This window comes from Vanellus vanellus (genome assembly GCF_965231255.1).
Source record: "Vanellus vanellus genome assembly, chromosome: 11".
Taxonomy (NCBI): Eukaryota; Metazoa; Chordata; class Aves; order Charadriiformes; family Charadriidae; genus Vanellus; species Vanellus vanellus.
The window spans coordinates 8,718,826-8,734,478 of NC_138916.1; the positions used below are offsets into that span (position 1 = coordinate 8,718,826).

A 15,653-nucleotide genomic window follows, 5' to 3' on the forward strand; every position below is an offset into this window, starting at 1 on the left:
TGTCCCCTTGGTGCATTTTCGTTAATCCTGCCAACGATAAAGGCAGTAGCGTAGGCATGATGCTGGTGTCTTACAGCTACTGGGTCTAACACCTGCTATTCACTGACAGAATTACAAACTTTGACAGTATTACAAACTCAGTGTTACAGACTCTGGCAGCACTTCCCGAAAGGCCAAATACCAGTCTCCAGTTTTTAAGTGTAGGCATGTCTGTCATTGATAATGAAGTTTACCGGTAAATTGTAAATTGATTTCTCCACCTTTCTGTAAAGAACTCCTGTATTTAGCAAGACGATTTCTACAGATACTCTAAATGGATATTGGTGGAAAGAGGGGTACTCTCATGCTTCCTATATTACATGCGTCGTGTATTATGATTGCAACAGTTGTGTTCCATTGTACAAGGTAGGCCCCAAAAGTCTTTGTTTCTTCTTGAAAAATTCTTCTCCAAGAGGACCCCAAAACTTTACGAAGACTAAATGGAACACTCTACGTAGCTACTTAGGGATACTTGCAGAAGGAAAAAATACCAATGCAAATCAACATTCTCATCAGGAAGCCTAGTCTAGAAACATTACTCAGAAGAGCAGCACATGCCACGTGATATATGTAGTTATTCACAAATGAACAAAAGTCGCATTTTAGATTTTGGACTCAGTGTCCTATTCATATGCAATCTACAAACTAGAAATAATTTGCAGGAAATATTGCATGGCTAATTCTTAATAATTGTTCCTGAAAATATAACTTCTTCACGGAGGACTCAGAGACGCGGTTTCAGGATGAGCCTTCAAGAAGAATTTGCATGCTTTGCTCATGTCTTTGCCGTGTGAGATTCTGAATGAACCTCCAGGAAGACAGAATTCACAAACTGTGAGAGAAATCCTGCCTTCCTTTCGCTCGTCCTGCCCTCTGCTCTGGCACGAGGGTGCTTGAGCAAAGTGTTCGCTCAGGTGAGGGACTGTACCTGCGGTGACTCTGGGCTTGGTTGACATGACATTTAATTCTGCTGCTTTCAGGGCAGCAGGCTCTGGAAAGGAAATTGTTACCTAGGGAGAATAAGCATTTCAGTCACTTTATTTTAAAGCAGCCTTAAGAGATAAACTGAGGCCTTGAGTTTATTTCGCAGTAAAAAGACATTACAACAACAGGTCTCTGTATCTCTGAAGAGCTCAGCCAAAAGGTCGGGATTCTGTAGGATAAAGCAAGCGGTCAGTGCTAAAGTAATCCTCCCCCACATCTTTCACCACTTATGTCGCTGGTCAGGAATGCTGGTGCGGTGGCAAGAGACTAATTCTCAGCTGTTTCGTACACACACCTGGTATTCTCAGCTCAGCCTGTTTCATTAAGACATCGAGGTCACTTGAAAACTAACCAGATTTTGACGGGAGAATGTCAGAATCAGAAATAACATAAAGTGATGAATTACAAGATTTGCCTTTGCAAATGTCTGTCTAGACTTAGGAGAATTTGCATTTCCATCTAAACCTTCCTTGGACATATATGCAGTGTGTATATATAAATAGATATTTATGCAGTTCATAGTTTATGTCATACCTAAGAAAGCTTTATTATTCATTCGTGCTCTTCAGGTGATAAACTGAGCAGAAAAGGTGCAGTTTTCTTGTAAAGACATGTTATGGTGACTGAATAGAAGAAGGTCTATAAAAAGCTAAGCATACAACAGATCAGACATCTAATTTTAAATTAAAACCTTGATCTCAGGATGCGATGGCTGCTTTTTGCTTTAGATTCTTCATTTATGCTTAAGCCTGTACAAGACAGTTACTTTTTCCCCATTGGAATCTGGTTAACAGTAAAGACACAAGTGTATGTATTTTTTTTTTTTTTTTTTTAACAAATGAGGATAAAGGCATCATAAATCCTTCATTTTCTTTTTGGTAGTCAAAAAAGTCATCAGTTGAAAGAATGTCTTTCTGGGGAGAAGAAGTAGTAAACGCTGCAAAAATTACTGTGAAGCCTGTTTAAGATTCAGGCCAAGCTTCTAGGTCAAATCCAGAAAGACCTAGAAGGACAAGTTAAGTGGTGTATCATATTAACTTTCAGGTTTCTAATGTCTCAAGACAAATTCAGAATCCTGTAAAGTCCCATATGCTCCATGTCAAATGTGTGGAGGGAGTTAAGGTCTGACTGGCTATGAGTGAGCTGGAGAGCTACATACCACAACTTAGTAAGAAGCAGTAACTGAAAAGCAAACTATTTCTGCCTTTTCTCTCTGCTGGTTGAGCTTCCACCTGTTTGGATTTTAATCCTCTCCTAAACATAAGAGTTTATGACACTTGGATTTAATCCTCTCCTAAACTTCAGTCTTTACGATCACTCATTCGAATAGTTAAGATGGACCACCTTCTATCTTTTATAACAAAGCCTGGAAGAAGTGACATTTCTGGCATTGCCTACCTGTTATTTTGTAATAGCCAGTTCAGATATGTGTACGAGATGGTGGTGCAATACCCTGTCATTCTGAAGGGACTCGCAGCCACTTCACATCTCCCACCGAAGAGTGCTCAGAGGAGCTGCACGCAGGCAGCCCAGGGAGAAATCCTCAGCTTCCCTTCTGAAATGGTGCCGCTCTTCCAAAAGGAACTCAGGACCAGAGAGGGGGGCAAAAGAAAGCAGACAACGAGAAGCGGTATACTCATTAAAAACAGCGATCAAACAAAAAACACACTCTTATTTGCTACATATCATACTTCAGAGAATCAGGTTGTAGTTAGTAGTTAAGCAAAATCTTTAGACACGGCCTCTACGAAGTTTGGTGCTGACATTAAAATACCAATTGTACAAATGATTGTGAAGACTGAAAACGCCATCAAGCAGAGCCGATCCACTACAGAGGCTGCAAACTTCCATTCGTTGCAAATGGCTTCCTCTTCATCCTGGTCTCTGAATCGGTTTGCTATGTACCTGACCTCTTCCAAGATCTTAGCCAAATCTGGGTCACCTTCAGAGGGGTGGCCACTGTGCAGCAGGTTTTCTTCATCTGTTGGTGAGCAGGTCATCCTCCCACAGATCACCCCTGAATCAGTGGTAGGTGTGCAGTGAACCCCTTCCAGCCCCCTAAACCCAATGTATAGCATATTCCCGTTGCTGGATTGCTGTCCACTCACAGTGTTCATCTCCACACTTGATAGGCTACATCGACGCTGTTTATGTTGACAGGCAGGGCGCACTTTATCTTCCCCTGGTCTTTTCATCCTCAGAAACCAAGCACACCAGTTGAGAAGGATGATTCTTGTCTGGAAGAAAAATTTTGAGAATAAGCACCTCTTCACACAGCCCCTGTCTTTGGGCACTATTGGTATTTTGCAGCCTGGGTGACTGGCTGGTCCGTGGCCTCTGCTTAGTCTGCACAGGAGCTCTAGAAAACAGTGGCAGAGTTTGCCAACTGATTAATTTGCTAATCGTTGAGGCTGCTTTCTTATTCTAGCAGTGCTGTTGATTGCCTCAGGCTGACTATCACTATTGGGAGTCCCCCCTGCTCCGATGGGAGTCTCCATAGTGTTGATTTTTCCTTACACTGGAACAGGGATATGGCAGCCTTTTCCAACTTTACTAGAAACTACGAATTAAAAAAAAAACAAAACAAAACAAACAAAAAAAAAAACCAAAACCACTTACTGAAGAAGAGTTACTTTTTAATAGTCTTAATAGCACTGCTTTAGATTGTAGTCAATAAATTAGAGTTCTGTTGCTCACATTTGTGTTCTGATATTAAATTCATGTGACATTACTGTCTGGAGGGGGCTGCTAAAATAGATGCTAGACTGGACTGGATCACCAAGCTTTACAATGGTTTGGCTCTGTTCTCGCGTTGCTTTCGTGATTGCAGATTTTAGAAAACGGATCTGGATAGAGCATGGAGAAAAGATGGAAAAACTACTTTGATATAAAAAAAAACCCAAAACAACAAAACCCTTTGTAAATTTAATCAGTGTGTATCATTTTACCGTTTCCCACATTGCCTTAATCCAGCCTTACAGAAAGTGCAGGCAAGCCAGAGACCGTTCCAGTTCAGATGCAAGCTTCTGTAATCTATTTCAATCAGATTTTAAGAGCTCATTCCAGTGTTTCTTTCCCAGAGCATTCATGAAATATTATTGTCCCATATAATATTAAAATCTTACCCTGTAATTAATATTAGATTTAGCCCATTTATTCTGACTGTGGGTTGCCACTCAGACTAGATATTCTATCCAGGCAAACATCCCAAGCAGAGGCAGATCTTGCCCTGTTACTCTGTTTTCACCACCAAGCTTCACCAAGAAGGACAATATTCCGTCAGCTGAGGGCCTGATCCAAAATCCACCAGTATCCAAATAATGTTGATGGACTTCAGCTTCTCAACACAAAAACTCACTCCTCAACCTCAAGTACTCTGCTTTCTGAGGATGTTTTGCTCGGTACTAAACATTTGTCCCCTTTAGGTCATCAAACATGCATCTAAAGATATATACCTTTTATTCTCTTCATTGAAATTTATTTTAAAGTCACTACCGCAGAAAAGGCCAGGGAATATCTCATTATCTCTTGTCTGCGGGGCACTGCTGTATGTGCATTCTTTTTGACTAGTAAGGATAATAGTAACTCATTGTTCTAGAGAGGAAAAAAGAGAAAGGTCTTTCCATCTTCAGTAATGCCTGATGCTGCCATGAGCTGGGTGAGTGGGGAAGAGCGGACAGTTAGCCGATGATGCTCATCGATATTTAGTAATGCAATATCAGTGTCACATTCTCTGTAAAAACAACCACTCATAGAAGTATATTATAAAGAAAGCCGTATGTGCTCAGAAAAAGACTTTAATTTCTCTTTGCACTTTACAGATGTTCTTGGCCAGAGAGGTAAAGATGAGGATTTTCAGAGCAAGTTTCACTTCCGCTTTAACAGCCACCTTTAATGAGTGCTTTTTAGGCTATTGATGTTTCTGTAGGCACAGCAGCTAAATATGTAGCAGCTGCACTGCTGCACCTTGAGGGCAGTGTATTTCTTGCATTTATAATCTCCGTCAGCACCTTACTCTTTCCTTCTACCTGGGTCACTTCTGACATCTGCAACTTATTTGAAAATCACCTTCATTTATACATTTAGGTTTTAGCAAAATCCGGAGTTGCTTCTAGCTGTTGCGAAGGAGATTCTGAATATAGAAGTAAGCTGAGGTAGATTCATTCTCTCTCGCAGACACACGCTCTGTAGGAAGCCAACCACACAAAAGGTATCTGGACATCTCATTTTTGGTGAAACTGCTTTTCAAACAGAAATGTTTAGGAAGATTCATCTGTTTTCAACAGTAAGAAGTAACCATGGGTCACTAGCTACTCTGTCACATCCCTGATCTGGACATCTATGCAATGGATAATGAATGAAAATCAAACCTTACCCATTTAGGCATTTTTCCCCCATCTGGATCATGATGATGGTATTGCAGAACAATAACAGTGACGACAACAGAAAGACCAACAATAATCATAGTGCTGGCAAAATACTGAGCTGCAAAATAAACAGATAATTACAGCAATATACTTTGGCTGATACTGCTTCTTAGCTACTATAAGGGGTGTTTATATACACGTATATACATAGCGTCGAGTTCTTTTTCCAGTGCAGTGAAACACATGCTGCTTTAGGTACTTGTGACAGGTTTCTCAAAAGCAGGAAGAGCAGCCGTTATTTCGAGAGGACAGCCAGCCTTCAGTAATTGTCTTTGTGGAAATGAGCACCTGCCTTTTCTAAGCAACCTTGACAAATATTGTACTCTAATTTTCTTTCACCAGTATTGTAGAGACCGGCTGCTACTTCTTTTGAAAAGTTTCTCTTTCTGTTTGAGCAATTACAATGGGAAGATTTAATCATGTTTAGCTCTGTATTCCTAATGTCTGGCCAATTGTGTCAAAACTGCAACCCCTTCCATAGAAAACTGACTCCCTTATGCTTTCCCAAAATACACATAGGTTCTCTATTTTGTTCAGAGCTGAGAGCATGGAAGTTGTATAGGGGATCGCACCCATCAGAGCGTCTCGTCATTGGCAACATTTTTCTAATTCAGTAGGCCATTGTACAGGTGGTAACGCCTTACTGCTGGCCTTTGTGCAAAGTCACTGCACCTTGTTTGACAAAAAATACAAGTGAATAAAAGCTGCAGTTAGCTTACCAATTAAGGGCACAGAATCAGATGTTGCTGGCATAATTTCAGCCACAAGTAACATGAAGACAGTGAGAGACAATAAAACTGTTATACCTGAAACATAAACATGAAGTATGAAATTAGATCAGTAGCTTGCAGTTACGCGGCAGTAAGAAGCAGAAAATGGATCTGCAGGAATGCTCTTTGCAAGAGCATGTTACCCTCAGACCAGCACAGCAGCGGTACTCATACCCTTTCTTGTACTACCTCGAGTTCAGGGTAGTAGTGCTGCCAAACTGGTACCAATGCCTGCACAGACCTGTGTATTTTTAGATCCTTGTAACTGTTCAGCTTTTATCACCATTTGCTAATTAGCTGAGGTAAATCAAAGTAATTCTTGCTTCTTGTTTGCTTTAGAAACATGGTGTGATTTTGAGTATTTGAGCACATGACACTTGATTAATTAGGGTGGAAGCTACAGGTGCTGTAATGCATAATATTCCTGAACAACAGATTTGCTGTCTTGGACAGACTTTGATATCTTTTGATATTATCTCTTGGGTTCTGCCCGGGGCTATGCCCAAGTAGTCTTGACTGTTGATTTTTGGAGTTTGACTTCTGTTGCTCAGTGGTGGGTTCCCATCTTTCTGGAACAAGGCTTAACTCTTTTCTCAGAACTAGTCTTAAGGAGTCATTGTCAGGTGGAAAAGGATTTAGGAACAAAGACTTAATCTTAGCATGAGGGGAGGGACTTCTCGATTAGGGAAGCTACTAGTCAATGAAACCATATTCTGGAGAAATGTCGATTTTGTTTCTACCTTTTAACAGCTACGTTCATTTTGTAGAAACCAGTGTATTTGCAGTTTTGTATGGGGCAGAGTTTCACTACATATTTAACCTCCACCTTAAGGATCAAGTACTTAAAGTCATCAGATTTGTTTCACAAACCAATACTTTAGTTAAAATTTGCTATGAAAATTAGAATAGGAGCAGTTAGAATCAACCTTTTTGCAAAGGCATCTTAAGCTCTTAACACAATTCACTAAAAGGAAATATTAAGAAGAATTCCACGGTAAAGTGTTCAAACGCAGCTTTGTAAACAGGCTTTACTCAGTGAATGCGGGATTTTTCTTCAGCAAATAAACATCAAAAAATGAAACCCTGCTTCCTAAGGAAGGTAGGCAGGAATTGTCACGCTTCTGCTTGGTTGGCTGGAATTTCTCCATTTGACAACTTCAGCGTACCCTAAGCTGAGAGCATGGGTGAAACGTCACACAGCTTCAGCTCCAAACAGTAAAAATAGCTCCTGAGCCAGAAGAGGGCACACAAGCTATTCCTCCTTGCTTACTAAGACTGTTTAAAAAACTTTAAACGCAACAACTTTTGGTTTGGTCATCTTTACAATATCCTATTAAGGATTTACCTAGTGAGATCTTTTCTCCTGAGTCTGCCGGAAGCAGAAAAACTAACAAAGCAAGTGCCGATATCAGTACACAGGGAATAAGAAGATTGAGTCCATAATAGAGGGTCCTACGTCTCATAGTTACTGTGAATGTTACATCTGGGTAGGGTTCTTTACAACATTCGTAAAAACTCTCAGTTCTCTTCCCAGGAACTCCTGTGTAGGAGGGAAGAGGAAGAAAAACACAAATTAATGTGAATAAACTGTGTATTACGTAGTGATTATTTTAAAAAAGGATAAATGTAGCTTTCTAAGTTTTACTGCAGGTAAAACTACTTCTTTAAGCTTAATTCCCAATTAAGTAATTTTTCTTAGATAATAAAGGAAAATCGGAGAAAAGATGCTTACTGAATTCAAGCAGCAATTTTGTCATCTACTTTTTTATGTTGATTTTCATCTTACATCTGTTCTCAGATTTTCAAATGCCACTAGCTAGGTCATTTACTAATTTAATTTCTGTTCTCATTTCCCAATCGTTACTCCATCTATTTCAGCAGTGGAGACAAGGCTGCAAGTTCACAGTGTAAATAAGAAATTGAGAGCTTACCTACTAAATCCCACTCTCCATTTGAAATATAGCCAGATATATCTGCTTCTTGCATTTGTAAGTCCAAGGACCAGCCCCCGTAAGTCCAGGATCCAAACTTCAGGTTACACTTCTGAACATCAAATGGAAACCAGCGCACATCTATGTAGCATGAGCTTTTAAATATGCCTAGATTGGATTTTAAACAAGAACACTTAATTTAAATGTTTGTTCCACATAATTTCATGTACATTTTGTAACCAGACCTTGTTCTACGTTGCGTCCTCTGTTTTTTTTACTTGTAAACTACATTTAATCTCAGTTGTGTCTTGACATGTAAATAGCAAAATTCAGTCATAGAAAAGGGAAAGAGCTGCACCATTCATGTATTGGTGTTATAAACTATTTTTTGAACTACACTTCCATTTTGGCACACAGTGGGACAATACTTAGAGGAGAGCTCAGATTTCTAGATACTGTATTTCAGAAAGAAATGAAGCAGAATGTGCAATCTGTATCTCCTATTTCTCTTACTGAATAAAATAAGAAATCCTGAAAGGTTATTTACTGTCTTATTAGATTTACATGATCTTGATTTATGCAGGAAAGCTAGCTTCTTATTCTTCACTTGTTGAGTCAGACCCTGTCACTTAGCAGCTTTGAGAATTGAATTGAACACCACCACCACCACCCCCCCCCTAAATGGAACATCTTAAATCAAAAGAACAGCAGGCAAACCCCTGAAATCCTCTGGGGATCTTAGATGGAAAAACTAATTTGTCTGGAAAGCATTTGGCTCTATTGCTGTAGTTTCTAAAATTCAGATTCCAGGAAGAGTTAATTTTAAGAATTATGCTAAGTGAGTTTGGGAGCAGAAACAGTACTCCACTGCTATGCATCCAGACAGTCAGTGATATATTTCTGATATCAAATGAATATCAAGCACAGACTGCTTTCCTTTCAGACTAAAAATTGTTTTGATGATGCATCCAGTGAATCATTTCAAATAGAAGATACATCCAAGCTATTAGTAAGCATCTTATTGTAAAGTTACCGTATTAATAGAAGAAACAGCTAAATTAATGATTTTTTTATTAAGAGGCATTACCGTGGCTTTAATAAGCAATATCTTTTGATATTAAGGGCTTTTATACTTCCACACTTCTGAAATGGTCCATTACGATAGATGAATTTACATAATTGCAATAAAAAAGTATATTTTGCATGGTGGTTTTAATACAAGAGTGTTAACCATGTAATTCATCATGCACCTAGGCTTAAATCTATCAGATTATGCTAGTTAGATAAATAAAATATCAGAGAAATTATGTCAAATTTAAAGCCGTACCATACATAAGTAGTCCAAGTTATCAAAATCTATGACATGAAAACAGCCTACCTGGTGGCAGATATTGGCAATGTCCTGAAGAATTTACTAAAACGTTAGTGTGAAATGTAGCATCAAATCTTTCATCGGCACTAGAATAGGGAAGAAACAAATTGGGTTACATGCTCTTTGGATGGCTGAAGAATACCTGAGACAAATCTGTTCTTCGTAAAAGGATTATTTCTCCCCAAAAACTTGACAGCTTTTCTTCTGTCACTGGTTTTCTGTGGCCTCAGAGTAACTGCCCTGATACTCTGGGATTTGTTCCTGGTTAACAACTGTAAGTGAAGGTGAGCCACCTTCTTCTCACTGCTCACCTATCCCACTACATTCGTTACAGTGCCATGGCTCTATTGATCACTATTTGGACAGTAAGCACTTTTTAAAAACTTCTCAAGCAACTGTACAGGGAAATCTGTTCTCTTGCTGTCTACATGAACAGCAGCTAATGAATACAGAGGAGATGGATACTCCAGTGTCTCATCCTACCTCTTGGCAGGGGTGAGCGGTCATGTCATACGTTACACTGTCTAATGCAGCTCCAGCCTTCATCATCTACTTCGGGACCCACAAACTGGGTTCAGCAAAAAAAAGAAACCCTATTAGAGGTGTCAGTGTAGTGGTGCTGGCCAGGACTGCCCTGGTGTGCTGTTCTTACAAGTCCCTAGAAAAGGATCATAGCATTACTCGGAGGGTGCTTCAAATGATGAATTGGCAGCTACTGCCAAGGAAGATCTCAACTACACCTGACACGGCGACCCAGGAGTTTACTAGGCATTACAATTTTAAGAACCTTGTAGATGGGAAGCAACCTATTTTCATATAGTTAGATGATGAAATAGAGAGTCTTTCCTATGAAAAGTTTAGTAAGCTTGCTGACTTAAATCACTCTATGAAAGATGTTTAGATTACTTAGCACTGCAATGAATATGTATTCATATAGCATTGTGCCCTATTTCACAGTTCCCATTTACTACTGCAGGTTTTTGCAGTAAGGTATTAGATTCTGATCTAGATATACTTTAAAGTTGGGGACCTAGGTGTTCGAGAAACTGTCACAGTTATTGCAGTTGGTGCCTCGACTGAACTGCACAGAGTGTACTGGGAAGGTACTGGCAGTGAATGACCTTTGCGTCTCGAAAGTATTTCAGGAACTGCTGTGTTGAGTTCACGTCCGATGGCTGTTTGCCCTGGTTGTAGGCACAGGCTCCTTTCTCGGGCTCTCAGCTGTGCAGGGGCTAAGGAAAATGAGACGCAGGCTACTGGACTTTGTTGTACTGTTTGTAGTGTCCAAACAGTCACCTTGTGGGGACGGGTCGGCACACGAGGCAAAGGCAGTGCCAGGCGCTCTGGGGCAGGACAGAGGAGATTGCCCGAGCCTCAGGGTCTGGCTTCTTGCTGCAGCCTGTGCTTTTGTTGATCTGAAAACCTGTCTGGTGATTTGAACACCACGAGTCTGATGTCTCTCTGCCTATTAGTGGTTTAGTATCTCGTAATTTTCTAATCACCTTCTAAAACCTATCAGAAAAAAACAGGAAGAATCTGAGATGGGGAGAAAGCAAAATATTCTTAATTGTCGCAGAAAGTATAATAAATTCCTAGCAGGAATTTTCCTAGCAGGAAAAACCATACTGAAATATTCTTTTTTAAAAAGAGGACTTTAATATTTGACCTATTCCGATGCGAATTTTGTATCTCTGCAGCTAAAATAAAGCAATCGTTATTCTAGTCATTTTTACTTCACATTTTATTTTCCCCTTATATATTTGGAGAAATTACATTTAAAAAATATCTGGACTGGTCTGTGAAACATGCAGACAAGAAAAAACTAAATCCAAATAATTACTTGCCCATCTGGAGGTGCAGTTTTTCCTGTGGTGAGCAGAAGGCTCACTGTTGAAAATCCTTGCCACTCTTTAATTTGAACTCTGAAGACAAGTAGAAAAATCTAAATATTGTGTATGTAGCGCCAGTGGTTCCTAGCACTTTGAGGGGAAAAGGCAATTCTAAGGCAGCTGAACTAATGCAGGCCCCTCTCCCTCAGCTTCGCAGCCCGTGGCTGCATCCTCTGAATTCACGTTGCAGCTTCTCGTCCGGTTGGAGCACGAATTGTTCTCCCTCCTGGTCCTGGCTGCCTGTCACGACATTTGTAAGAAACCGGTGCTGCTAAGATCTCTACTGATCGTACTGCTAAATTTGGCAGAGATGGATCCAGAGGATATTGGGGAAAGGGGCAGCAAGAGAGATCATACACACACACACAAATATATTCACACAGGTGCGCGTGCACACACGTGCATATGTCTCGTTTCCTTAGAAAACTGGACTTAAAGTCCTGCGATGGGTTGCTATATTAGACATAGACAAGTAATTGCTTTGACTTGAAATTAATAAGGGCTACGTGATGACACTCAAACAAGTAGTCAAATTTAGGATGTAAAAACATCCATGCCACACAACTTACTTGTACAGCAGAAAGTAATGACTAGAAATAAAATTCTTATCCTCCTAGGCTGGATTCTGTTCTCTTCCCCTCGAGTGGAGGGCAGTTAAGCCCCAGGGGATTGCTTCTGAGACCTTGCTGCTGTTTCTGGTAATTGGCAAAAATAAAAGTTTCAAAAGGACACAAGCGAGCAAGGAACCTAGGTTTCGGTGCCCTGTGACTTTGCCTTTCGCAAGACACATTCTTAAAAGAATATCGAGAGGTACTCAGACTCAAATGTGAAATTATTTTTTCTGAAAAGGGAGCATGTAGGCTTTTCTCCACTGCTTCTAATTGTTTTTTGAAACGCGCCGCTTCAATTGGGAACGCACCAAGTAGCTAAGCCTTTGCTTGATGAGACTTGGTGCTCAAATGTGATGATAGAAACCCATTTCTGCTACATTTCTTCTTCAGGGTAGAACCACTTGAAAGCAGATATTGACTGCAGTATGTTGAGATGACAAGCTATACCTAGCAGATCTGATCCCACTGGGACCTATCTGGAGAATCTCAGGTTTCTAAAACTGGAGAAATGAAACTGTTAAAATGAGAGATAACTACCAGAATTTTTGTTATTCCAGGAAGTACTGAACTGTGGCCATTTGGACAATAAGTCTAGTAAACCTAACAAAGGGGCAGAGAGCCGTAGATGATACTAATGCGGTCAGTCCTGGGATTTGTACGTAGGCCAAGATTTTCTTCCCTCAGAAAAACTACAGATGAGCTGGCCCTGCTCTCTTCACAGTAGACCGGTTGTAAAATTTAGTACAGCTGCCACAAGTTGCTTTGTACTAGGCTGCAGCAAGATGTGTAAGGACTCAAGACATAGGGAAACATGCATTCATTAAAAAGAAAAATGAATTTATAGTTCATTAATTTCTTTGTAATTGCAGATGCGTGTCCCCAGTGAAGTGTATAGAAATTGAAAGCATCTGTCTCAAAATACCGTGTCCAATATAAGAGAACATCGTAACATTCCCAATGCAATTTCACACAGGAGTAAGAATTTGTTTTAAATAGCTTTGCGCTCTGACTAAACTCTGAATGAGATTTTGGATTAAATGTGTGTTCGAAATAAAAACACTGTAGAATAATTACTTCACGACTGTGCCGTAGTTAACAATCCCAAGATTCAGAAACCTATATTGACAGAAAGTTTTAGGTCGTTAAGTTACCCTTGCCATTCTATAATGCGCTTCAGCTACGGTTAGCATGTATGTATTGGTATTACTAATTTCTTAAAAAAATTACCCTTTCATTTCGGATATACTTACTTAAATATTGAAGCATCAATCCTCAGACACACTTAAAGTCTCTCTCAGGTATGTGATATGTGTGAGGAAGAATATTGTCATAATTCTTTCTTTTGGAAACCTTTAAACTGCTGATGTAGAGTACCAATTTTATGGCATAAGCAGTGTGTCATTCAGCGGAAGAGGAGAAATGAATGTGTGATTTGTTGGACTCTCCCAAGAATGCTGTCATTTACGGAATCAAGGTAGTGAGGAATGAATGCGTAAGAAAACAAGTGTGCATTGAAAAATACATTAAGCAAGATTAATGTGGCAGAAATACCTATCCAGGTTGCAAGCTGCTCCATTTTGTGTACAGAGCATTTGAAAGGTTTTTTAGGCTGGTGCGTGGACAAATGAAGCACCAATTGCCATGCTTAAACCAGAAACAAGAAGTAATCTTGACAGGCAGTTACCCAAAGTATGGTGAAGTCTAGTGGGGATCACCTCAAATCATTTAGTATTAATTGTGCCTCCGAGAGAAGCGCTGCAGCAGGCTGTAAGCAAAGCAGGTATGGAGGGCCTGGAGAGAAGTACTGAGAGGGTGACAAATGCTGTCACCGGCTGCTGTTATTACATCATTACAATTCAACAACACCTGTGACTGATATTGCTCATAAAGGTGATCATCAAATGGCAAAAGGGAGCATAACTGCAGCTGACATATTGGGTACAGCTATTCTCTAGGTCTTGTTGCAACAAAAAGCAGCTCGTGAAGTGTGGAGGAGGAATCGGGTTGATAAACACAACAGGGTTGTCTTCTTAGTAGACATATGGCAGAGATACAGAGGAAAAAAAGCCATCAGGAAGACAAAAGGTTCGTGTCATCTGCATGGGCAAAAAAATAACAACGCTTCCTGGCTGCCATAAAAGAGCTGGTGCATTGCGTACAGAGCAGATGTAAGGTCCTTCCAGTACCCGGGGAACAGAACCCAGCCCCACATCCACAGCAAAAGGCAAGTTGTTAAAGAGCAGACAGCTCTCAGTGCTTTATCTTTTTAAACTAAATAAATTCTGCAATGGGAACTACCATATAATGGTGCAGCCAAAGAATGTCTCAATGTCAGCCAAAGGTTCTGCAGTGGATTGATGGCAATCTGTCTGTCCCTGAAATAAGCCCAACTTGGAACAGATAGTTTGAAGAGGAGAGCAGCAAATATTCTAGCTGGTTTTGTAGCAGGAAGAAAGAGTGACACCAAAACCGGACATGGGAAAACGCAAACATACTTACTGGCATTTACCTATCCCGCCTGTAGTGAAACCCAAAATAAAACCTAGAGGAGCAGTCAAAAGTCAAATTTGAATTCACCAGTAAACATTTAGACCAAAGAAATAATTTAAGAGGAACCTGTGCCATTAAACACAGCCAGCAAAGTTGAGTTTTCTAATCATCTCACAAAACCTAACTAGAATTGGTGGTAGGGAGGCTGCTGTTGTTTATGAAGTATTTGCAAATACGACCTTCTGTGGTGCAAACAGGGAGACTGGTAATTTTCCAGTATTCCAAAAACCTAGAAAGTTTTCGAAAACTCTTTCAAAACATAGGCATTTTGATGAGATTACTATGTCATTTGCCTTGCCTTCTCTTTGCAATCGGACAGGGTGCTAGATAATCTCATCTAGACCCACTCTCCCACGAAAGGCTGAACCAGTTGATCTTTCAAGGCCCCTTCCAACCTGGGCTATTCTGCGATACTATAATTCTGTGATCTTCTGTCCTTCCCCACAGGAAAAAAAGTGTGTCTACCTGTTATAGAGAAGAATATCTGGCTTCCAAATCAGGCCATCAGGAAAACGGACATTCTTCACTCCTGGGTAGTCAGACACGTTCCACTGTAGATAATGATCTGTCCAGTACTAAGACATACACACAGGAAGTAAGTTAGGTCACCTCATCCACTGGTTTGTTCTAGTCCTCTGGTGACTGGATAGCCTGAGACAATAGCTGTTCTCTTGTTAAAGCGATACTATTTCGCTTCAGGCAGTGAAACGTTTGGAAAGTGTGAATCAAGCCACCTAGAGCTAAAAGGAAAGCATAAAAATCTCATTTTCAATTCACACTGCAGTGCACTTAGCCTATAAAAGAAGGTTTGGGGTGCTTGTATTTTATTGTTCGTGCTGTCTCAGGTGCCAATTTGGGATAAGAACAGATTTTCTTTTACAATTCGTACATTAACTTCAATTATGTTTTTCTTCATAGACAACTTTGGTTTCTGTTGCTGGAAATTCTCAGGTTGTAATAACTTGATTATAGACACGAGGTAGAGCAGCCAACAGTCACTGCTGACAGGGAAAACGACTGAAATGGCAGAACAGTTAATGCTAGCATAGATGGTCTCAGCAGCTCCTGTGCCCTGAAGTC

The 15,653-nt window shown here is 40.2% G+C and overlaps 1 protein-coding gene across 1 annotated transcript in view; it reads right to left on the minus strand.

Moving 5' to 3' along the window:
- Positions 1–2,741: 2,741 nt before the first annotated feature.
- CHRFAM7A (CHRNA7 (exons 5-10) and FAM7A (exons A-E) fusion) overlaps positions 2,742–15,653 on the minus strand; it is a gene marked incomplete at both ends in the record, with an annotated part of 37,953 nt that continues 25,041 nt past the window's right edge. The window contains 7 exons of the mRNA XM_082489000.1: positions 2,742–3,260; positions 5,399–5,508; positions 6,170–6,256; positions 7,566–7,760; positions 8,152–8,319; positions 9,530–9,609; positions 15,039–15,148. Coding sequence (XP_082345126.1) covers positions 2,742–3,260; positions 5,399–5,508; positions 6,170–6,256; positions 7,566–7,760; positions 8,152–8,319; positions 9,530–9,609; positions 15,039–15,148 — 1,269 coding nt within the window. The remainder of the gene's footprint in view (positions 3,261–5,398; positions 5,509–6,169; positions 6,257–7,565; positions 7,761–8,151; positions 8,320–9,529; positions 9,610–15,038; positions 15,149–15,653) is intronic.